We start from the raw sequence: 24,095 nt of genomic DNA on the forward strand, positions 1-24,095 counted from the left end.
TTATCCTGGGAATGAGTCCTTCCCAAGATGGCGCGCCGGAGATCCCTTCACCTTGCTGTCCAAAGCCTAAAGGAAATAGACCTCTTCTCCCCATTTAGTGAGCCATCTTAAAGGTGGGATTTAGTCACACAGTTCAATGGACATATGAAGACCAAAAGGCAGTGGTGGTGGAGCGACATGTTTAGGGTTGGATTACTACAATTTGCTTTCTGTGGGGCTGCCCCAGGGGCTGCAGCTGCTACAGAATACGATGGCTATGTTGCTTGTGGGGCCAGACTACTGCTGGGACATAACCCCTTGCTTAGACTGGCTGCCAATCTACAACTCGGCCAAGTTCAAGGTGCTAGCACTAAAATATAAGGCCTGGTTACTTGAGAGACCACCTCTCTAGAGACCCTATAGGAGAAACTCCAGCAGACCACGTTCCAAAGATCTCAGAAGCCTCCTCTGGAGTAACTTGCAGCAGGACTTTTAGTGTGTCCATCCTTGTTCTGCGGAACAACATTCCTGGCGAGACACAACAAGCATCCACTACCTGCACTTTCCAGAAACAACTGGAGACATTTTTGTTCCAACAGGTTTTCCCATCTGAATGAATGGGTCTTTACCACAAGTGCCCCCTTGTTGGGTTTTAGCCTTATTTTAAATGTACTGGTTGTTTTGGTGTCTTGATGGTTTCTAACCATCTTATATGTAAATCACCTTGAGACAGTGGTTTAGGAAGCAATTGATAAATTCAATGGTAATAATAATGATGTCACAGAAATGATACAAATCCTCTATCGCTGGCAATGGCCAACTGGCAGCTCAATGACTGGCAGTCTTCTCTGTCCCTCTCTGGCTTCTCTGTTCCTGTGCCACCTTCTACTTGCAACATCACTGCCAGCATCCTTCACCAACCCGGTGCGCTACTGCTGCTTTGGACTAGAATTTGTTGGAACTCCGTTCGACTGAGCTGATAAGGCTTTTCTTCGGAATCGCCTCCCAACGTGTCTAACGACCTCGAGCCTTTGATGAGGCTCCAAGGCACGTCCTCCCAGCACAGGGAAGGATGAGATAGTATGAGCTACATTTTAAAGAGTTTTATTTCTAAACTACGCAGAACAGAAAAGACATCCTCTATGAAAGCAGAGAGCAACTGAACAAAGGAACAAAGGAAACAGGAAACCACTAATGTCACATCCCGTCTCCTTTCCCGTGAGACTCCAATAGTATGGAATCCCAGGAATGTAAACAGAGTCCTGTGACTCCACGCAGCTGCTCAGTGAGAAACAGAAACTAACACAATTCCTATCAGTGCCAGACTCTAGCTGGGGGTCCAGCATGGAGTAGTGGTTTAAACTAGGACCTGGGAGAGACCAAGGTTCAAATCCCCACTTGGCCATGGAGCTCGCTGGGTGTGGGCTTGGACCAGTAACTGCCTCTTGGCCTAACCTACCTCACAGGGTTGTTGTGGGGATTAAAGGAGGAGGTGTGAACCCTGTATGCCACCTTGAGCACACTGGAGAAAATGAAATAGCTTCAGCTCATCTTTATCTCCAAAAACATTCTTACCTGCTGCTCTTCGTTAGTCCCAAGCTTCCCCTTTAGCGCCGACATCATGGCAGGCAAGATCACGCCAAGGTGCCGGGTGAGAGCGTCGCCAGCTACAGATGAAAGGAAGGCCAGGACTCTGGTGTTTACAGGAGGAGAAATAAGCTAAGGGAAACAAGAAGTTAGAAATAAGAAGAATATTTTAAACTACTGACCTGTAACAGGTGGGGTACCCTGCAGCCCCCCAGACGTTGTTGGACTACAACTCCCACCCTCCCTGGCTGGGGCTGATGGGAGATGGAGTCCGACAATAATGGAAAGGCTACAGGTTCCCCCATCTCTGTCTGACCTACAGCCTGGACACTGACCCCAGACACTGTTCTGTGACCCCAAATTCCCAAGGGTGCTTTTGCACATCAACCAACCAATAGGCTTGCTCTTGAGTGTGCACACTCAGAACCATGGTGCCACGGCGGGTAGAGTGTTGGCATACAGCGTGCAAGACCCAGATTAAAATTCCCGCTTGGCCCGCAACAACAGCGGCAAGAGTATTGTTAGCCGAGAAATGGAAGCAAGAAGAGATTCCGATGAAAGAAGAATGGCAAACAAAATTAATGGACTATGCAGAATTAGATAAAATGACAGGGAGGATTCGAAACCTGCGGGACCAGAGATTTACAGAAGATTGGAAGACATATACGAACTATTTGAAGAGCAACTGTAACCAACAAATTACGCTAGTAGGACTACAAGAAGCTGTGTAAGGAGAAATGTATGAAGCGTTGCAAATTAGAGAAAGAACAGTGATATTAGTTATGAGCTAAATGTAATTGAAGAAGTGGGAAATGTGTATTTAGTGATTAGATTGGAAAATTTTCAGATGAGATTGATGGAAGTCAAAAAAATTGTGTAAGATGTTAAAATGTGGATTACTGTTGAAAATGATATGTTGAAAATTAATAAAAATATATTTTAAAAATTCCTGCTTGGCCACAACCTCGCTGAATGCTGCAAAAAGAGCCTTGCTGGATCAGACCAATGGCCTGTCTAGTCTAGCAACCTGTTTCCCATACAGGAAGCAGACGAGCAGGACCTGAGCCCGTTAGCTTTTCCCCAGCCATGTTCTCCAGCATACTGCCTCCGATTCTGGGGGCAGCAACACTGCCATCACAACTGGCAGTCGCTGGCAACTTTATCCTCTGTGAGCGAAGTCTAGCTCCCTTTCAAAGCTGTCCAAGTTGGTGGACAGAGACCTTGGGCCAGATGCTGCCTAAACTACGTTACAGGATGGGTGTCAGGATAAAACTGGGAGAGAAGAATAGTGTACTCCACCTTCAGCTCCTCATAAGAAAAATGGGAAATACATAAACAGCCAAATCCTGGCTCTCCAGAACAGGCATAGGCAAACTCAGCCCTCCAGATGTTTTGGGACTACAACTCCCATCATCCCTAGCTAACAGGACCAGTAGTCTGTGAAGAGAACATGAGCTTACAGGGTTAAACAGCTCAGAGTGTACGCCCTGCCTACCATTTGAGAGGGGGGAGATTCTGCATCATTTCCAAGAGTCTCCAGCCTTTTTTTTTTTTCTCTCTACTTTCGCTTTTGAGGAGAGAGGACGTGTTTTCACGATGCTGTTCGCTGTGATAGATAATGGATAGTCTGCTGTAAATAAAACTGCTTTTAGCTGCTAAGATCCTCAGTGGACTTTATTTAAGCACACTGAAGAAGCTTTTGCAGCTTTCTCTTGCCGCTGCTGAACTCTGCTGTTGCTCAGAGCCTTTGGAATGTGGCTTTGAAGTCCGAAGGCCTGCCTGGTAGCTGCGCAGCGAAGCGGGCTGGACGCCAGGACTTATCTGAGCAATAAATCTTTTCTTAAGAGGTTATGGACTATAGTCACTGCAATTAGAGGAAGCTGCTTTGAAGCCTGTTTGAAGTGCTGTGTGGATGATGGGAGTTGTAGTCCCAAAACATCTGGAGGGCCGAGTTTGCCTATGCCTACTCTGGAGGGTCCACCTACACCTGGGTAGGATTTTTTTTTTCCTACCTGAGGGCCATATTCCCTCCTCAGGGCCAGATGTCAGCAGTAGGAGGGGCCAGAGGCCAAAGTGGGCAGGGCAACAAGACACACATTTTACCTTTGAATAGTAGACTACTTTCTACACACCCCTCTCTCTCTGTCGCCCATCAAGGCAGTGTCAGAGTTCAAGGGCACAGTCCAGCCAGGCAAAAACACTCAAGGAGGGTGTAAATTTAGGGCTGGTGAGGGGTGTGGACGGAGGAGAGTTCCAAGAGCCAGTCAGACATTCCTCACTCCTGATGGAAACGTGTTTTCGAAAACCTTGAGATTTTCATGTAAGTGTTTGAAAAGTCTTAAGATATTTTTGGTTACAGAATCATGAGTTGGAAGGGACCCTGAGGTTCATCTAGTGCAGGCTTCCTCACACTCAGCCCTACAGGTGTTTTGAGACTACAATTTCCATCATCCCTGATCACTGGTCCTGCTAGCTGGGGATTTTGTAGGCCGAAAACATCTGGAGGGCTGAGTTTGAGGAAGCCTGATCTAGCGCAACCTCCTGCAATGCAGGAATAGGCAGCTGTTCCCTTCGGGGATCAAACTTGCAACGCTGGGATTATCAGCACCACGCTCTATCCAACTGAGCTATTCCACCAGCTTATCCAGAAACTGAGCCGAGAGGGACTCACTTTCAAAGGTTACATAAAGGGTGGGGCAGGGGGGAGTGTTCACACACGTACCTTTGGCACCAAGTAAGGCAGCACCACTCGGCTCTTCACAGCCATCACCTGCTTAAGGCCATCCAGAGCAAACTCCGACGTCTCTTCACATTCCTACGAGGAGGAAAAGGAAAGAAGCCATTGTATGTACAGCCATTACAGCCACTGCAAGCATTACTGTAAGCATTACTTGTCCAGGAAGCACAAAGACAAAGGGACCCCTGACCATTAGGTCCAGTCGTGACCGACTTTGGGGTTGCAACGCTCATCTCACTTTATTGGCCAAAGGAGCCGGCGTACAGCTTCCGGGTCATGCGGCCAGCATGACTAAGCCACTTCTGGCGAACCAGAGCAGCGCACGGAAACGGCGTTTACCTTCCCGCTGGAGCGGTACCTATTTATCTACTTGCACTGGCGTGCTTTTGAACTGCTAGGTTGGCAGGAGCAGGGATTGAGGAACGGGAGCTCACCCCGTCGCGGGGCTTCGAACCGCCAACCTTCTGATCGGCAAGTCCTAGGCTCTGTGGTTTAACCCACAGCGCCACCCGTGTCCCTTTGTCCAGGAAGCTAAAAGCACTTTAAACATGAAATTGGATTTCATCAGCTCCATTGATGGTCTGATCACTGCAGGGGGAGGCCTGCCCCATCCTCTCTACCTGCCAAATCCATCTCTTACAGCAAAGATGTCAAGAACGGTGTTGCTGGAGCAGATGGAGACCCATTTAAGCCAATGGTGGGAGAATATGTACTTCTGCTAACTCCCAGCAGCCCCCCAGCCAATGGCCACCAAAGATGGGAATTGTAGCATATGGACACTCGCAGGTTCCCGAGCACTCATCCAAGCCCAGCGATTCATCTTCCAGCACCCAAATGCCCCTGGAAGTCCCCAAAGCCATGATGCTGGTCCTCAGCATCTGACATTCAGAGATTCGCTGTCTCTATACACAGAGGTTCCCGCTTAGCTTTCATCAATCAGTCCACCTTCCAAGTTCTGCAGTTATTTTTGGGGTGTTCTCTGCAGCACCTCAAAATAAGGAGAGCTACTGTTGCATATATTTCCTAATTCAACAGGACACAGAGGGAAAGAACTTCTGATGCACTCACCAGCTGCTTCAGCAAGAAGGGCAGGATGTCTTCCAGAGCCTGGTATCCGACGGTAGAGTGCAGCTGTTCGAAGGTCTTTGCGGCTGCTTCCCGGACCTCCTCCAAAGGGTCGCATAGAGCTTTCCTCACTGTTGGGACCAGAGACTCTGAGAAACACAGCACCTGGAAAGGGGGCAGATGAAGACCGCTGCTGGGTGGATTTCCATGGCGATTACAAGGAGAAAGGTGCAGTCAAATTATCATTTCTTAGTACAGAAAGTATTGATCCGATGTATAGAGATCTTTCCTATTCTGATTAGTTCAGGAGGGTTCTGGAAGTTTTCTTTCCAGGTGGGAAAAGGTGCAATCGACTCCTAGGAAGCCTATGCAAAGTTGTGTTTTCTGTTAAGTTCCATTGTATATAATAGAAAGAGGTTAAAAGGTAAAGAACCCCCTGGATGGTTAAGTCCAGTCAAAGGCAACTATGAGGTTGTGGCGCTCATCTCGCTTTCAGGCCAAGAGAGCCGGTGTTTGCCCACAGACAGCTTTCCAGGTCATGTGGCCAGCATGACTAAACCGCTTCTGGTGCAAAAGAACACTGTGACAGAAACCAGAGCAGCCAGAAATGCCATTATCCTTCCCGTCACGGCGCTACCTATTTATCTACTTGCACTGGTGTGCTTTCAAACTGCTGGATTGGCAGAAGATGGGACGGTGCAACGGGAACTCACCCCATTGTGGGGATTCGAACTGCCAACCTTCTGATCGGCAAGTCCAAGAGACTCAGTGGTTTAGACCACAGCGCCACACATGCACACAATTGCCTTGAAACTCAAGCACCTGGTGTTTTCAGGGTCCCTGAGGACCCTAGGAACCCATCCTCAGTGGTTGGTTTGCCTCCTTTCGCTCTGATCGGCTCCAATGAGCACAAAGGGAGAGAAGACTTCTCAGGGGCTACAAAGTTCTCCTTTCATGCCCACTGACGCTGGAGACAGGGACCTTGCTGCAGAAATAGCCGAGGGTCTTTGACCCACCCAAAACCCCAGAGTACTACACTATTGGAATTGATACATTTCCTGGCTCCTTCAATAATTATTATCTGCCAAAATGGGAAGAAAAGGAGAAAAGGTTCTATGAGAGAATGGATAACTAAAGTTTTGAACATGGTAAACTTAGAAATATGGTTAATAAACAGAGAAGGAAGGTAACAATGTCCTTGTGGAAAAACGGAATCTTTTCATAATTTACTAGAGCAGTTGTTGCTTGGAACTCTGAATTTGATTAAATATGCTAAATCTGCTTCATGTCTGATTTTGGTTTTGGATATTTACTATCTTCTGGCATTCCTTAAGTTAACTGCATCCTTCTTTTTTATTTTGGTTTCCATGTAAAGCATAATAATAATGACGACTAAAATAAATAACTAAAGCAGCCCACCCCACCAGGTTCCAAGTTACCGCTGCTGTGAATAAGAACTTACAGCATCCCTGCTAGTGGACTTCATGATCTCACTCAGGCCAATGCAGACTCCTTGCCTCTTGTCGCTCTTCTCCGACCTCAGACCTTCCTCCAAAATGGGGATGATTTCTGGAAGAATCTTCTCCCCCAGCTTTCGGACAAGGTCCCCCAACGTGCGAGCTGCGATCTGCCGAGAGATAGTTTTAGGTGTGTCAAAACAGAGCCAGTCACAAGGTTTTAAAAGAAGCAAAAACAACTGCACTTAGAAGGGCTGGTTGTCCCCACTCTTATTCACTGTGAATGTCCCATTATACTTTTCCAAATATTATTATTATTACTATTACGTTTCTATCCCACGCTTCCTCCCGAAGGAGCCCAGGGCAGTAAACACGTGATAAAACAATTATTCTTACAAGAGAGAGATGACAGAAGGGGGGGGGGTTGAAACAATTAAAGCATCTGCTAAACGATTCCAATACAGATGCAGGCTTTGAAAAATCTCTACCTAAAAAGTTGTGTTGGGGAAGGAAGGTCTTCAGTGGGTGCTGGAAAGGAAACAAGAGAGACCCGTATAATATTTAACAAGAATGGCTTCCACAGGGTGGTGTCACCACAACAAAGGCAAGACTCCTATGTTGCATGAAACAGACCACCTGATAGGTTGGTATCTGCTATTGACTGAGTAGCAACAGATCGCTGCTTCATGGAGCTCACATTCCAAGTTTTAAGGGTGAGGAGAAAGGTGGAGGAAAGGGTAGAGAGGAAAAGAGGGAACAACCCCTCGGGGGGGGGGGGGGTTGAATTTGATTATTTCGGTCACATACTAGTTCCAGCCCCCATACAATATCAAGGAAGTCATAAAACATGATAGGGATACATTTGAATTTGCAATTAGGTGTAACAGGGACAATACAGATATAGCAACAGTTTAAAAATATATAAATTTAAACTTAGTCATTAACATATAACCTAAAATTATCATTTAAAACCTTAATGCTTGTTCCCTAAGTTTTATGGCAATCACACAGAATTTGGCTACCTTTAACGTGATCTCAGGATCCTTGTCCTTTACCAGGGATTTTAGACATTGAAGTTCAGATTCATTTGGAGATTTTGAGAGAGAGAAGATATCCGTTTTACACGTGCGTAAAGCCTACACATTATGAGGTGCTGAGGTCTCCCTTTATCCCACATGCCTAACCTGCTCCCAGAAATCCAACAGACTGTGTCCCACTGGAATACATAGCAGAACATCTACAAATTCAACCTATCTAGCACTGATCCCCACAGTCCCAATTTTGTGCAAATCAACACTACATTGCAGCTTAGGAGCCAACTACTAGGGGCCGTGTGGGCTTCAGCCCCCACAATAAAATATTTGAGGGGGCCGGGCCCCCACAAAGTTGATGGACATTCCTATTCAAATGGTGTCTCTCTCTCTCTGTGTGTGTGTGTGTGTGCACTGCATCATGTGGTCGATTATGAGGGACAGGGCTTACCTGGGCCCCCACAATATTTTATTCAAGTTGGCACCCCTGTGTTGCAGAATCATAAAGCGAAACTCTGTTAACACCTGAAAAGTGGCAGAGTCAAGTTGGTTGGCCCAAACACTTAACTGTTCTCTTGTCTGCACAGGTGCTGGCCAAGAATCCCAAGAGGAGGCCAAAGAGCGTTGGCAGAATCTCGCGAAGCGTGCGAGGCGTGTTTGAGACGACAATTTTCCAAACGTGCAAGGATGCCTGGCGGACGGCCAGCTGCGTATCCGAGCGGCCCATGTACAGCCCCGCCAGCACCCGGTTCCTCCTCTCCACTCCGAGTGCGTTAATGATTGCCTGGAAAAATAAAAAGAATGTGGTTTAAAAAAAAAAAAAGGAGCGCAGCCAAGAAAACAAGTTTCGGTTTGCATCCAGGGTTAGACACATTGAGAGTAGGCACACTGAAAATGTATGCGTTCTTTGTATGCACACAGTTTAACAATGGAACTCACTGCTGCAGGAAGAACTGATGGCTACTAATTTGGATGGCTTAAAAAGAGGACTGGACAAACTCTTGGAGGGCAAGGCTATCAATGGCCGCTATGCCCTTCCCCTGCAGTTGGAGGCTGTAATACTTCAGGATCCCAGTTGCTGGAGACCACCGGAGGGGAGAGGGCTCTTGTGCTCAGGTCCTGTTTGCAGGTTTTCCCAGAAAAGGCTTCTGGTTGTCCTCTGTGAGAACAGGATGCTGCATTGATCTAGCAGGCTGTTCTTATGACTGCAGTCTTATGACTGTTCTTATGACTGCTTCAACCATTCTTAATATTATTATTATTTTTTTTTATTGTTGTAACCAGCGCCCTGGGAGCTCATGGTGGAGGGCAGGTAAGAAATCAAACGAGCAGCAACAGCAACATAAGATGCATGGATTTCTGGATAAAGCCCACCACGTTTCGCACTAGCAAGAAATATACTACAGGGCCAAACTAGGGAAGGCATTCATTGGGAGATCTCGAATCGTAATGTTCATTTCTTCACATCCCCTACCCCAAAAGAAGGGAAAGCAATAATTTTTGGGTGGAGTGATCTACCAATGAAGCAAAAGGCACTGATTTTTTAATATAAGGTTGGCGGCGGCTATTTAGAAAAAAAAAAGAGGAAAAGGGGGGGAAAGGGTAGTCATATATCAAGTGTTTGAAATTCCCCAGGTGCCATGTGTGTTTTGCTACTAGTGCAGGTCCAATTGCGACTACAGTAGCACCTTGGTTTACGAACTTAATCCGTTCCAGAAGTCCGTTCTTAAACCAAAGCGTTCTTAAACCAAGGCGTGCTTTCTCATAGCCAGCGGGGGACTCAAATTACAAATGGAACGCACACAACAGGAAGTGGAACATGTTCTGCTTCCAAGGCAAAGCTCACAAACCGAAACACCTACTTCCGGGTTTGCAGTGTTCTTAATCCAAGTTGTTCATAAGCTAAGCTGTTATTAAACCAAGGTACCACTGCACGTTGAGATTTCTGGGCGTCAGGGTTGGCAACCAGTTTAAAAATCCCTGCCCTAGTCCATAGTTAATACCATTTTCATTTCTACTGTGTGTGCTTCTCCTCCGTGCACACTGGGACAAGTGAACTGTTGTAAGAGCAAGCTACAGTCAGGCAATGGCCGAGACAATAGAATTATAGAAATGTAGACTTGTAACATTAGAAAGGGGTCGTCTAGCCCAACCCCTGGCGAACAGACCTTCTGTTGTGGCAACCGTAACCTAAGTTTAAGGTGCCATTTGGCTTATACACCTGAGTTTCTAACACTGCAAATATCCACCGTCTTGCCTAGTCTGGACTCCAGCTGTTTGCTCACAAAACAGCCAGGAGAGGAAAGGACAGCACTCGCCTTGTTAGACTGGGCTGTTCCAAAGTTGTCGTCCTCAGAAGCCGTCTCCGTTGTCATCTTCCCTGTGACTCCCGAAATATAGAAGAGGAGGTCCCCGAGTAGCTGAACTGAGCTGTACCTGTTTGAAAAATAAATTTAAAAAGAGGGCAGGTAAGGCAAGATTGATGTATAGCACAAATGAGAAAGCATTTTTCAGCAGAGGGCAGCATTTCCTTCTGCACGACCTCTGGGAGTCACATGACCCTGGGCAAGGTCAGAAACAAAAGTCGGTGCAGCCATGAGGGTGAATTCTATCTTTGTACAGTAGGGTAGATGTACACACCCCAGTCGAGCAAGAACAAATAAGTAAACAGCAAAGCAGGACCAGAGTGTGGGTGTGGCCTCTGGAGAGCCCCGAGGGCACTGAGGGAGGACTGGAGGGTCACATTGGTCCCCTGCGCATGTGGTTCTCTGTCCCCATTCTAAATAATAATAATAATAATAAATTTTATTTATACCCTGCCCTCCCCAGCCAAGGCCGGGCTCAGGGCGGCTAACAACCAATAATAAAAACAAGTTGAATGAATACAACTTAAAAAACAACATTAAAATACAACATTAAAACATTAAAATGCAGCCTCATCACAGGAGGAAAAAGGAAAAAAGAAAGAGGGGGAGGGAATCAAACTGACTCCAAGCCAAAGGCCAGGCGGAACAACTCTGTCTTACAGGCCCTGCAGAAAGAAATCAGATCCTGCAGGGCCCTGGTCTCATGAGACAGAGCGTTCCACCAGGCCGGAGCCAATGTTGAAAAGGCCCTGGCTCTGGTTGAGGCTAATCTGACTTCCTTAGGGCCCGGGACCTCAAGGGTGTTGCTATTTATGGACCTTAAGGTCCTCCGTGGGGCATACCGGGAGAGGCAGTCCCTTAGGTACGCGGGTCCTAGGCCGTGAGATTCCCCGCCACATGAATGGGAAGCCACATGAATGGGAAGTCGGCTCTAACCTGATTCGCCAGAGGTCATCGAAGAGGCCTTGCTCCAGCTGAGGCAAGAGGAGCGCAATGGCTGTCTCTGCGTACATGCTTATAATCCTCTGCCCGGCACGCAAAGCCGTGTCCCGCACAAACTCGTTCTCGTCTGCCAGCGCCTAAGTAGGAGGGTACAAATTACCAACAAGGGTTGGTTTTGTGGGCGCAGCACAGCGGCTAAGAGTGGGATCTCCAGCCGTCAGAGACTTGGAGGCTCCTCCATTCTCATGACTTGAATTCAAGCCTCCGTCCCTTCTGGATGGAAGGATCAAAAACCTGCCCCAAAAACCCTACCTTAAGGATGCAAGGTATGATGGGCCCAACATAAGGCGTGAACTTATCCCCAAAGGTGATGGGCAGGTAGTTGAACATCATGATGTAACCGTCCCGGACATGGGGGGCGATGTCCACTTTGCTTGCTGTAGCCACGATTTCTGGCATAAGTTTCTCCAGCTTCTCCACTCCTAAGCCAGCCATGACTTCAGCCAGACCTGGAAAAGATGGTGTGTTTTGGTGTAACTCTCTTGCTCAGGATCGCACAGGTGTGTATATCCACAAAAGGTATATTTCTCATATATTTCCCATAGAAATGCAGAATGTGCCACTGGGTTCAGAACAGCCTTCTGAGACTCTCTTACTTTTCTGGGTTTAATAAGACAAAGCAAATAGCGAGCCCATATGTTTGTGAAAATGTCATCAAACAATGTGTGGGCAGCCTCTGGTAAAATCCCAGAGCCTCCAAGGATTTGCCGAATCGGGATTTCAGTGACTAGAGGACTTCAATGATGTATACAGCTTCCTGCCCCACCCATGCCCAGGAATAGCAGAATCTGAAATGCCTTGGTGAGGTAAACCCTGTCTCTTGTGGGTGAAGAGCCACAGCAAAATGGCTGAGCGCATATTGGCACAGAATCTACATTGACAAATAAGTCTCTCTCAGCATATAAAGCAGCTTCCCAGATTTTCGACGTTCACAACAACTTTGCGAGGTAAGCCATTTAGAAACCCGATCTTGCAAAATGGTGCGACGGGGTGGAGAGTAACTTGAAAGCTGGTGTGGTTGTACAGTGGTGCCTCGGGTTAAGTACTTAATTCGTTCTGGAGCTCCGTTCTCAACCAGAAACTGTTCTTAACCTGAAGCACCACTTTAGCTAATGGGGCCTCCTGCTGCCGCTGCACCGCTGGAGCACAATTTCTGTTCTCATCCTGAAGCAAAGTTCTTAACCTGAAGCACCTTTTCTGGGTTAGCGGAGTCTGTAACCTGAAGCATATGTAACCTGAAGTGCATGTAACCTGAGGTACCACTGTACAAGCGAAAGTGTCGGACTAGGACCTGGAAGGGACCCGTGTTCAAAATCTCCACTTGGCAGCTGTGAAGCTCACTGGGCAACCTTGGGGGCCGGACACGGCCTCTTAGCACAACCCTTTTCTCTCGGGTCCTGGTCCAAGACTCTTATCTAACCACACCACCACAACGGCTCTCTTCTATAGTAAGTAAATAACTTTGCCTGAGGCTGCCCAAATGCTGGTGAGCTGAGCAGCCAACCAGCCCCCAACCCCCTTGCAGCCAAATCCATTGTTTTTATCAAATGCCAGGAAACAGCCTGCTGTCCTTGCCTTGAGCGGCCCCAGAGCGATCCACCGAACTCTGCTCATATGTCAGGGTCTCCATCAGCCAAGGCAGCAGGTCCTCGAAGCAAGACTCGCCCATCCCCTTCACCATGGCTCCCAGCGCCTTCGCGGATACCGTGCGCACCTGAGAGTCCAAAGGAAAGGATTGTGGGAAACTGGGAGGAAAAGGTGAGGAGGAAAAGGCCACCAGGAAGGAACTGCACAGAGACGGCGTACCTCAGGCACCGGGTCCAGCAAAGAGGCCTTCAGACCTGGGGTCACACTGGGCAGATAAGGAGCCAGATCCTGAAATGGAGAAGGGGGACAGGTTAAGTGGGATGAACATCACAATTGGGATTTTGGGATCAGTGCATGTGGACCTTGGAAGGGTGCCGATGGCAAAGAGCGCAGATACCACGTGCACCCTGTTTTTCGCTTAGCATCCAGTCCCCTTCCAAACACAGCTGGGAGGGCAACAAACAGCAAAGTCATGGCCTGTAGAGGCTCTGTCCTCGGGGAACCATTTCTACATATGTGGATCTGCTGCAGTTCCTGTAGGGATGGGGAACAACAGATCCAGGGGCCACATGTGGCCCTCCAGGCCTTTCTACCTGGCCCACGGAACCCTACCCAGGATGCACCTCTCACCAGTCATGATCCACCCCGTGTATTTTATCTAAATCTATAGCTATCTGCAGTGCTTTTTTTTTCTTTAAAAAAATATGTTTAGGGGTACTCTCATTTTCCTACTCATGAGGCCAAACTCTGTGAGGCCAAACTTAGATTCACAAAATGTTTAGGGGTATGCGTACACCTGCACCCCCCCCCCAGAAAAACCACTGGCTATCTGCCTCTATATGTATGCATGTATGTATGTATGTATGTATCTATCTATCTATCTATCTATCTATCTATCTATCTATCTATCATTGCTTTTTCATATGCATAATTTAAATGACAAGAGGCAGCAACAACAATATCAGCTGGTCTGTCATTTCTTAAAAAGAGTCCTAACTGCAGCTTAAGGCTGGTACCACTACTCTGAACAAGTTTATGATGCATATGAACAATTCAAGTCCAGTAAGTCTCCAGGTGCTTCTGTGGGTCTGGAGAGGTTGCCTTGATTGATCGTTGCATCTCACATAGGAGATAAATGGATGTCAGGAGTTGCAGAACTCTTCTTGCCTCTGGCTGTCAGTCTCATACCCTGAATGTATTGCATGTTTTTGCCTGGCTGAGATGTGTCTTTGACCTGCAACAATGGCTCTTGTTTGTCCAGATGGGAGGACAGAGAGAGGCATGTGTGTAGAAACTAGCCTGCGGTACGAAGGTAAAATTTACATTCATTGCTCCACCTCCTTTTGAGTCTGGTCCCACCTACCAATGGCATGTGGCCCCCGCAGAAGATAATGTGGCCCTCGAGCCGAAAAAAGGCTCCCACCCCTGGCTCTGAAGCCTCTCTCCAGCTCACCTTCTGATCTGTCAAAGAGTACATGTTGCCGATGATCTGGGCAGCCATTTTCCTCGTGTCCGTGGAGCGATCCTGGAAAGCCCTCTGGACGATGGGCATGATGAGAGCCAGTGAAGGGGCATCAATGAAATGGACAAATTTGGTGTCCAGCAGGGTCTGCAGGCACTTCTGCGTCTTTCTGGATGGGTCTGTCAAGGCATCCAAGAGGACAGGCGCGATCGCTGTATGGAGGGGAAGAAAAGGAGGAGGACATGGTCAGGATCGGAGCAAAGAGCCAGCTGATAGACAACAGTCTGTATTTTGGTAACCCATATGCAAAATGCTGCTGGCAACAACCTGTGACGCCTCTGTTGAAAGTGATGCACCAGCTGCCTGTTTTCGACCTGGCTAGATTCAAGGTTTCATTAGATGTCTATAAAGTCCTGTTCCATTCTGGACACAGGCCAGCAGCTGGTATTCAGAGGTATACTGCTTCAGTACATGGAGGTTCTATCCAGACTCCATAATTAATAGCCTTTGATACATCCAACCTCCATGCTTGGGTCTACCTGCTCCCTCCAACAGCAAACTCAGTAGAGTCCAGGCCATTATGTACTACGCAATGGGGTGGCTGAGAAACAAGAGGAAGATGTCAGCAGGCCTGGAGGAACCCCACGATTTTCAGAACTATGGAGGAGGAAATGGGGGCAGGGAATCCCAAAGGAGCAACCCCTGTTGAAACAGTCCAGTGAGGACTGTGTATGCTTAGGGACCATGGAACGCCAACTATCTAGAGCAGAAAATAGGAAATAGGCGGGGGAATGGAGTATCCTGGAATAGGGTAGGGTAGAGTTAGCTGGTTGGCTCCCTGAATCTCATGTTTTATTGTGCTTTATTTTTAATTTGCAATGTGGTCCCATTTGTTCCACCTTGCACGCCTCAAGAGGAAGATGCTAGTACACACACAAACACAAACTACAAGCTCTTACCCAAGATCTCGGGGTTCCTGATAACTGACCCAATTTGCCGGAGCGCCTGCTGCCCAGCCTTCTGGACCTTCACGTGGGAGTCTGTGAGCACCTCGGTGAGTTTTGGCACAATGTTTGGCAAGCAGGAGGAGAGTTGTTTGGGGGCACAGTAAGCCATGGCACCCAGCAGCTCCACTGACCCTGGTGAGGAAGAGCAGGAAGGCAGGGAATGATGGAATGATTGAAAGATAGATACAGGCAAAGTTAGAAGTCAGTCCACAGAGCAGCCTTACTAAGAAGTCATATCCACCAAGCTCAATGGGAACTTCCTCCCCAAAATTAAGTGTACAGAGGATTATAGCTGCAGTCAAGCATGCAGCTTCACAAGTTTTTGGACAGCTAAGATAAACAGCGATCAGCAGAGACTAAATTTCATCCTCAGTGGACCCTACTACGACTACTTAAACAATAAACTTCGAGAGCCTAAGGTTTCCCAAAAGCTGTAAAGATCCTACCTAGTTAGGATGGCTCTTTGCAGAGAATAATACCTGAGCAAAATAAGGCAACGCTGGTATAATCTTCCTGCAAGAACAAAGGAGCTACAGCCATTCCAAAAGCTGTCAGTCAGCCTCCCTTCCCTTAAATGAAAAAGGAACCCAGTCCCAAGTTCTTACCAGCTTTGGTTCTCCAAGACTCCTCCTCAAGCGCAGCCAGCAACGAAGGCAGCACCAGCTTCACACCGTGGGCACTCAGGTTACTCATCACGGCCTTGGCGCAATCGTCTGCGGCCTCAAAGGAAGGAAATGGAGAAATCACAATTGGCCTCAAATCCACTTCGAGATCCAGCAGCCAAACATTATAGAGGATCACTCTCAACTCCAGCAATGAACTGTGTGTGCAGGTGTGGGGGCACCAGAAAACTAAATCTGAGGTAGCCACTGCGGTGACTTCCAGGTGATGTTGAACTACAACTCCCATCATTCCTGTACACCGGCCATGCTGGCTGGGGCTGATGGGATTTGGAGTCCATTAAAATCCAGAGGACACAGCACTGGCTGCCCCTGGGCCAAGGGAATCACCATACAATTATTTGTCATGCATTTTTACACTCATCAGCAGTAGCAGACTGGAGCGAGTTTCTCTGTCTCCAGCCAGGACCCACATAATGTTTTTAAAGGTGTTATGCTTGTGATATACAGTTGCACTCTTATCTGATTTTCACCTAGTTTTAAGGAATTCCTTCTTGGGTGTTTACTGTGTATGTATGCTAATTAAGAGATTATTATGTCCAGCAGCATCTGGTTGGCCAGTGTGTGAACAGGATGCTGGAAGAGATGACCCTGATCCTGCAGCCAAGTGCTTCTTATGTTCTTATGCAATAAGGGAAGGCTACTGCCACCATCGAGACATGGGTGGTGCTGTGGTCTAAACCACAGAGCCTAGGCTTGCCGATCAGAAGGTTGGCGGTTCAAATCCCCGCAATGGGGTGAGCTCCCGTTGCTTGGTCCAGCTCCTGTCCTGCCAATCTAGCAGTTCGAAAGCACATCAAAAGTGCAAGTAGATAAATAGGTACTACTCCAGCAGGAAGGTAAACGTCGTTTCCGTGCACTGCTCTGGTTCTCCAGAAGCAGCTTAGTCATGCTGGCCACATAACCCGGAAGCTGTATGCCGGCTCCCTCCACCAATAAAGTGAGATGAGCGCCGCAACCCCAGAGTCGGTCACGACTGGACGTAATGGTCAGGGGTCCCTTTACCTTTACTGCCACCATGGGGAACAGGGTGCTGGACCTGGGCAGGGGGTGGGTGGGGCTTTGGCCTAATCCAGCAGCCCAATGCTTCTTCCGTCCTTAACCTACTGCCCTGGAAAAACCAGGCACTTCTTACCTCTCGGACGTACTGATTCCCGTCTCCGAAGCAAAGCAGCAGGTGGGGCAAGACGTGGACCACGTAAGGTTCAAAGAGCTTCCCAAGCATGCTGCAGAGCATCTCAAAGGCAAACAAGGCCCCTAAATGGGAGGCAAACAAGGCTTTTGTCAGGGCAAGGGGCAGACTGGCAAACGAGGCTCTGTCCCCACCAACTTTCTCTCAGTCTGCAAGCACAAAACATGAAATGAAGGAAAGGGTTGGAATTTTCCGTGCAGTTTATCTCCGCTTCCCCCCCACCCTTCTAATTTCCGTCTCAACCACCCTTCTCAAAAAAAGCAAGATCACGGTGCCCAGCCACTGGACGTAGTCTGAAATAGGGAAATGCTGCAACTGCTAGTCCAGAAACGCTACAACTGCCTTAGTTCAGGCCAATCAGAACAATACAAACACAACACGTAGGCTAATAGTAGAGAATATATAATAGAATAATGATATCATTAAAATTTCAATTTGTTGAAAAATATCGGGTATGTAACTTTATTTATTTATTCTGTTTTGTATGTTCTGCTTTACAATGTGTATGCAGGTAGCTCAGTTTAGTTATCATTCATCGATTGTATGCCTTGTATCTTATTTCCAGTAGAAGAAGACTATCACAAAACAGTAGTATCATTCCGGAGACACTGTCCTTTTGAGGCTTCTTCCGTTAAAACTTTTGAAAGACTATTGAGAGACTTCACTTTTGAAACTTTTGAGACGTCTTCTGTTGAAACTTTTGAAAGACTATTGTGAGACTGTCCTTAGATGTCTGTTTTGAACACACGGCTTGACAGTTCTCACTACCATTCTGTTATATTGTACATGTGAACTTTGATTGGCTTATTCTTGTAATTTGAATGATATCACTATTCTATTATATATTCTCTACTAACTATTAGCCTACGTGTTGTGTTTGTATTGTTGTGATTGGTTCTTATTGCAACACAGGGGTTTGCTTTTAGTTCAGGCCAAGACTGCACCGGGACCCCCTCGGTCTGAACTAAGGGTTGTATCCAAAGCAGTGCTGAGTTAAAGTTGCTTAGCAGTACAGCTGTTCTGCTGGCAACAGGTTTTGCACCAACAGAATGGACCCCTGGTCTTGTCTTGTTTCTGCTGCTCCAGAGAAGCGGACACGGAGCAATGGTTCCAAACTACAAGAAAAAAGATTCCACCTAAACATTAGGAAGAACTTCCTGACAGTAAGAGCTGTTCGACAGTGGAATTTGCTGCCAAGGAGTGTGGTGGAGTCTCCTTCTTTGGAGGTCTTTAAGCAGAGGCTTGACAACCATATGTCAGGAGTGCTCTGATGGTGTTTCCTGCTTGGCAGGGGGTTGGACTCGATGGCCCTTGTGGTCTCTTCCAACTCTATGATTCTATGAAAGGTGGTTTTGATGCATGTCAGGCTGTCACATGGGTGAATATCGCCGCCTGGTATCCAAGGCAGGAAATGTTCAGAGCTGAGAAGTATGCAGCTGCTTCCTGTCCTCACTCAGCCCATTTCCTGTCTTCGTCCAAAGCAGATTATCTATCAAGGCTTTGCACCTTAGCTTCATGGTTTCTCCTTTTGGTGTGAGTCGTGAGTGTTGTTTTGTGCCAACACAACACTTTTTTACACAAAAGAAGGCGTCAGGCCGCTGGCAACTTTGTCACACGATAAGACTTTGAAATCCGTTGTGCAACAAATTCCCAGCAGCGGAAACGTTCTACCAGATCCCCATTGCGAAGCATTAAAATTTGAATGTCCCTAATAAACTACAAGAATTTGCTGAAATGGCACAGTTGACAAATAGCCCGAGAGGCAATTCAAAATGAAAATTTATGGAAAAATGGGATAGATATAAGATATATGTTCAAAAACATAGTAAAGGTATGTTATCTATGCTAGCATTCGATTGATGTTGGAGAAAAATTGAGTTGAGAAACAATATCAAGGGTACATATTGATGTAGGAATGTATTAGATAAAATGTAAAGAAACATACAATAAGAAGAGTACATTCACTTGTAAAAAAAGGAATATACGACGAGATTTGACAGGAAGTCCGTAGTCCTGGTACAAATACTATTTTGGAATAGTTTTGTGTCTTTGCTTTTTCTTTTTTTCAAGTATATAAATTTTGTATATAAACTTTGTATACATGTTGGAAAATCCTATTATAATAAGCCCTGTAATGTAATATGGTAATGTATGCATATGTAACATAAGAAAGTTAATAAATAAGAAATAAATAAGAAAGAAAATTGCACGTCCCTTAGCGCAAGAGCCCTTCGTCTAGCAGGCAGAGAACATTGGGTGAGGTTCCGAGCAAGAGACACACCCACCCACATCAAGGGCAAAAGTCCTGAAGAAGTTAAGATGGGGAGAACAGGGGGAGAATCTGCCAATCAATTCACCTTCTCGCCGCCGGAAGTTCTTCTTGTCCTGGATGGCATCTGTTAGCGTGGCCATCATTTCCTGCTGTTTCAGGGAGAGGATGCCCAAGCCCTTTACCAGGCCAGCCAGCCCGTAAGCGGCTCCTTTCCGTTCGGCGTACTTATCGGACTCCAGCAGCAGCTGCAGCAGCTTCTGAATCATCCCTCCTGCATCCTCCTTGATGGCAGGCACCAGGGGTGGCAAGCAGCTGGCCACGGACTCCTGGACCTACAGGGATCACCGTGACAAGAATGCAATTCAAGCAAAAGTTACCTTGGGCTGACTCGGGGGCCAGTCGTAGAAAGTGAATTTGGTAAAAGGTAAAGGACCCCTGGACGGTTAAGTCCAGGCAAAGGCGACTATGGGGTTGCGGTGCTCATCTCGCTTTCAGGCAGAGGGAGCCGGCGTTTGTCCACAGCTGTCCGACAGCTTTCCGGGTCATGTGGCCAGCATGGCTAAACCGCTTCTGGTGCAACGGAACACCGTGACGGAAACCAGAGCACATGGAAACGCCATTTACCTTCCCACCGGAGTGGTACCTATTTATCTACTTGCACTGGTCTGCTTTCGAACTGCTAGGTTGGCAGGAGCTGGGACAGAACAATGGGAGCTCGCCCTGTAGTAGGGATTTGAACTGCCAACCTTCTGATCGGCAAGCCCAAAAGGCTCAGTGGTTGAGACCACAGCACCACCCGCATCCCAGTGAATTTGGTATGATTAGGCAGGTGGATAATTTGCTCCCTAATGGAATATAATGCACTTTTTATTACTGTCCCCCATTGTTTAAAATACTTTTATAACTGACCCTAATTAAGGCAGGTGTTGTTGTTTTTAAAAAAGATCTGATGACCAGTCCATTTTAGCAAGGAAGGGCCATGAGATAAACCAGGTAAAAGGGACACTGCTTCCTGCGTCTCCTGGAGCAACGTGGGGTCAGGAGCAACCTCCTCAAAATGTGCCTCTTTATTATTATTTCCTTTTTAGAAAAAGTATCACGGGCAGCCAAATTCTGAAAGCAAAGCTCAAAGACCTCACCATTATCAGGACCCTATGTCTTATGTGAATTCATTTTCAATCTTTTGTAGCTCTCCCGCACTGAGATAGAGACCACATTCGCACAACACCCTAAACCGTTGTTTAGTGCGAGTAGAGTCAAATGAGTCACAGCAAGCCTCTCAAGCAGCCAGGGAAAGGAGACAGCAAGCTTCCGCTTTGGCTTAACCGCAGTTTGTCATTTCACCCGAACTGACAAACTGTGGTTAATATTAACTGCAGTCTGAAACAAGGCAACGCGGAACCAGTTAACGTCAACCTCAATTTGGACAAAATAACACTGCAATGAAGCAAAAAGAGAAGCAATAATCTTCAAATTTCACAGTATATTTAAGCACCATTCTATTCCCAGCAGCTGCGTGTTTAATTGATTTGTTTCTCGTGGTATGCCACTGCCCCCTGGTGAACTGCCTGGGGACTACTGCATTAACCAAACTACCAAAAGAGTCAAAACGAACCGAAAATGCAAAAACTGGTTCAGAGATCTCTTCTCAGTGTTTTGAACCCGCCCCGCCCCCCAAATCTCCTACCCTGCTCCCATCTCCGCAAAAGGTGGAAAGGAAAAGAGAAAGAGCTTACCTGTTGGGATGGAGTGGAAAGGGCTGCTATCAGTTTGGCAACGATCGGCTTGACTTTCGGATCGCTTTTGTCCAAATGTTTGGCCAGGGAGCCCATCAGAATGACGACACTCTGGCGGACGGCATCATAGCTGGCATCGTTTGGCGCGTCCTTCAGGAACTCCTCGAACACAGGCAGCAGGGAGTTGACACTGTCCTGAAAAGCCGTAGGACACACACACACAATAGCATTAACCGTGATTTCAAAGACCTGGATGCAATGGTGAGCTAGATGAACCAAAAGACCGAGTCAATATAAGGCTGTTTCCTTTCGATGTATCTTAATGCCTACCTTGCCATGGGTATTGAGCGCCGAGAGGGCTGCGTCCAGCATGCACTTCCGGACTTCAGGGTTGCGGTCGTTAAGGGCATCCGGTACAAAGAACTGGAAGAGAGGCTTCACCTGCGAACTGTCCAGGTGCTCCGAGAGCTTGTTCAGGGCCAACGCAATGCCACACCTGTAAAGGTAACATGGTAGCTATGGTTCGAAGGGCCATGGTTCAGTGGCAGAGCAGCATGAAGGTCCCAGGTATTTCCAGGTAGGGCTGGGAATATCTCCTGCCTTAAACCTGGAGAGGCACGACCAGTTAAGTCAGTACTGAGCTAGACAGACTGACTCATGGAGGCTTCTTGTGTTCCTATGCTTTTAAACCAGGGTTTAGGGCTGGGCAATATATCAATATTTCATCCAAAACCAGTTTGAAGTCCCTATTGTGATATTGGTTTCATAATTTTTCACCTGGCAATATGATGTTGTGTGTGTATATATATATATATATATATAGCTACGATCGTGCTAGGAGGAAGGCATGCTTGGCAAATCCACACCGTGACCAGCTCCTGCCCAGAAACCAATGTCCCCACTGTGGAAGGACGTGTGGATCCAGAACTGGCCTCCACAGTCACTTATGGACTCATTGTTAAAACCGTGTTTATGGAAGACAATCTTACTCGGCTACTAGTGATCGCCAAAGAAGAAGAAGCTAGTACTATGCAAAAATCACAATGTAGGAAAAACCATGAAGCCTACCAGTACTTCTACATAGCCTCATCTTTATTTCAGACACTGTGCTGTATCAGTATATCGTGATGTTCAGCTGGTGATATATCGCGATGTTGAAAACCAGATATCGCCCAGCCCTACTAGCTACCAGGTCAGGGATGCTGGGAGTGGTAGTCAAAAAACAGCCGGAGACGCAAGTTTGGGAAACCCTGATTTAAACTATTACATTTACATCTCGCCTTATAACGTCAGAGGGCTGAAGCACCTCAGCTGGATAGAGTCAGAATTTTAATTTAAGTAAGGATTACCTGGCTTCCCACTGGTCGGGTGGAGATTCCGATATCACACGTCCCAGAGCATCCAAAACCGGTGGAGGCCTCTGTTCAAGAGAAACAGGCATTCCGTCAGAAAACCCAGCAAAGGAGCTTATAAAAGCTGAACACGGTCAAAATCCAGGTGCAAAATAAATAAGGGGGAGGGAGGTGGCAGGGACAGAAGCACACCGTGCTAGACATAAGTTTCTCTGTAAGACCAGGGCGTGGGGAACCTGTGGCCCTGTAGATGTGGCTGGACTATATGACTCAAGAGCTACCAGCCATGGTGTCAAGGGCAGCACACCTCTTGAGTACTGGGTGATGGGAATCACAAGTGGGGAGAGCGCTGTTGTGATTGGATCCTGCTTGCAGGCTTCCCATTGGGGCATCTGGTTGGCCACTGGGAGAACAGGATGCTAGACTGGATGGGCATTTGATCCAGCAGCCAGGCTCTTGCTGTGTTCTCTTGTGCTTTATTCCACAATGCTTTAAACAGTATTGCTCTCCCCACACCTGGTGCTTGAACTACTATATTGCTTTATGGTCATCATTTGTCAGGTAACCGTGTCAGGAGAGCTGTCCCATTGGGGCATCTGATTGGCCAGCGGATGCTTGACTAGGTGGACCTTTGGCCTGACCCAGCAGGCTCTTCTTATGCTCATTATCACAGAACGAGGACACTGAAGGGCCTATAAGACCTACATTGGCTCCCAGTATGTTTCCGAGCACAATTCAAAGCATTGGTGCTGATCTTTAAAGCCCTAAACGGCCTCAGCCCAGTATACCTGAAGGAGCGTCTCCACCCCCATCGTTTAGCCTGGACATGGAGGTCCAGCTCCGAGGGCCTTCTGGTGGTTCCCTCACTGCGAGAAGTGAGCTTACAGGGAACCAGACGGAGGGCCTTCTCGGTGGTGGTGCCCGCCCTGTGGAACACCCTCCCACCAGATGTCAAGGAAATAAACAACTATCTGACTTTTAGAAGACATCTGAAGGCAGCCCTGTTGAGGGAAGTTTTTAATGTCTGATGTTTTATCGTGTTTTTAATATTCTGTTGAGAGCTGCCCAGAGTGGCTAGGGAAACTCAGCCAGATGGGCAGGGAATGAATGAATGAATGAATGAATGAATGAAAAAATAAATACCACCGCCACCACTACTGCTACATTGCTGCCAGGTGAAAGAATGCAAGGATAGTACACAAGAATGTAGTTTGGGAAGAGGAGAGGTATGGCTTAGGGAGGGTCCTGAGGACTGGACACACAGACACCTAGAGGTCTCAGTGCCAGAGCCTCTGGGCCAGAGGTTCCCCCCACTCTTGCTCTAGACCTCCCCCCAGTCCCTCCTCACGAATGGCTTACATAGAGTTTCTCCTGATAGATCTCCATCAGTTTGGTCATGACGTCCCTCGTCTGGCTTCGATACTGCTCAACGCTCTTGGAAAGCGCCTCGGCCCCAGCCTGGCGCACGGCTTCCTCGTAGTGTATGACATCTTTAATGAGGACCGAACAGATGTCAGGCTGCAACTCCAGACCCATCGACTCCCAAAGCCTATAAGAGACGAAAGCCAAAGGTCATCCTCCGG

General features: G+C 47.4%; 1 protein-coding gene across 1 annotated transcript in view; it reads right to left on the reverse strand.

Moving 5' to 3' along the window:
* The window catches only part of GCN1 (GCN1 activator of EIF2AK4), a 67,187-nt gene that overhangs the window by 16,513 nt on the left and 26,579 nt on the right, over nucleotides 1-24,095 (reverse strand). The window contains exons 30-48 of the mRNA XM_079957339.1: nucleotides 23,872-24,061; nucleotides 22,510-22,580; nucleotides 21,491-21,656; nucleotides 21,161-21,355; nucleotides 19,510-19,756; nucleotides 17,096-17,217; nucleotides 15,886-16,000; nucleotides 15,233-15,412; nucleotides 14,265-14,485; nucleotides 13,031-13,099; nucleotides 12,800-12,938; nucleotides 11,477-11,673; nucleotides 11,159-11,301; nucleotides 10,175-10,292; nucleotides 8,425-8,640; nucleotides 6,831-6,995; nucleotides 5,372-5,533; nucleotides 4,289-4,381; nucleotides 1,555-1,698 (exon numbers count right to left, since the gene is read on the reverse strand). Of these exons, the coding sequence (XP_079813465.1) occupies nucleotides 1,555-1,698; nucleotides 4,289-4,381; nucleotides 5,372-5,533; nucleotides 6,831-6,995; nucleotides 8,425-8,640; nucleotides 10,175-10,292; nucleotides 11,159-11,301; nucleotides 11,477-11,673; nucleotides 12,800-12,938; nucleotides 13,031-13,099; nucleotides 14,265-14,485; nucleotides 15,233-15,412; nucleotides 15,886-16,000; nucleotides 17,096-17,217; nucleotides 19,510-19,756; nucleotides 21,161-21,355; nucleotides 21,491-21,656; nucleotides 22,510-22,580; nucleotides 23,872-24,061 (2,953 nt within the window). The remainder of the gene's footprint in view (nucleotides 1-1,554; nucleotides 1,699-4,288; nucleotides 4,382-5,371; nucleotides 5,534-6,830; nucleotides 6,996-8,424; nucleotides 8,641-10,174; nucleotides 10,293-11,158; nucleotides 11,302-11,476; nucleotides 11,674-12,799; nucleotides 12,939-13,030; nucleotides 13,100-14,264; nucleotides 14,486-15,232; nucleotides 15,413-15,885; nucleotides 16,001-17,095; nucleotides 17,218-19,509; nucleotides 19,757-21,160; nucleotides 21,356-21,490; nucleotides 21,657-22,509; nucleotides 22,581-23,871; nucleotides 24,062-24,095) is intronic.

This window comes from Podarcis cretensis (genome assembly GCF_951804945.1).
Source record: "Podarcis cretensis genome assembly, chromosome: 16".
Classification (NCBI taxonomy): domain Eukaryota; kingdom Metazoa; phylum Chordata; class Lepidosauria; order Squamata; family Lacertidae; genus Podarcis; species Podarcis cretensis.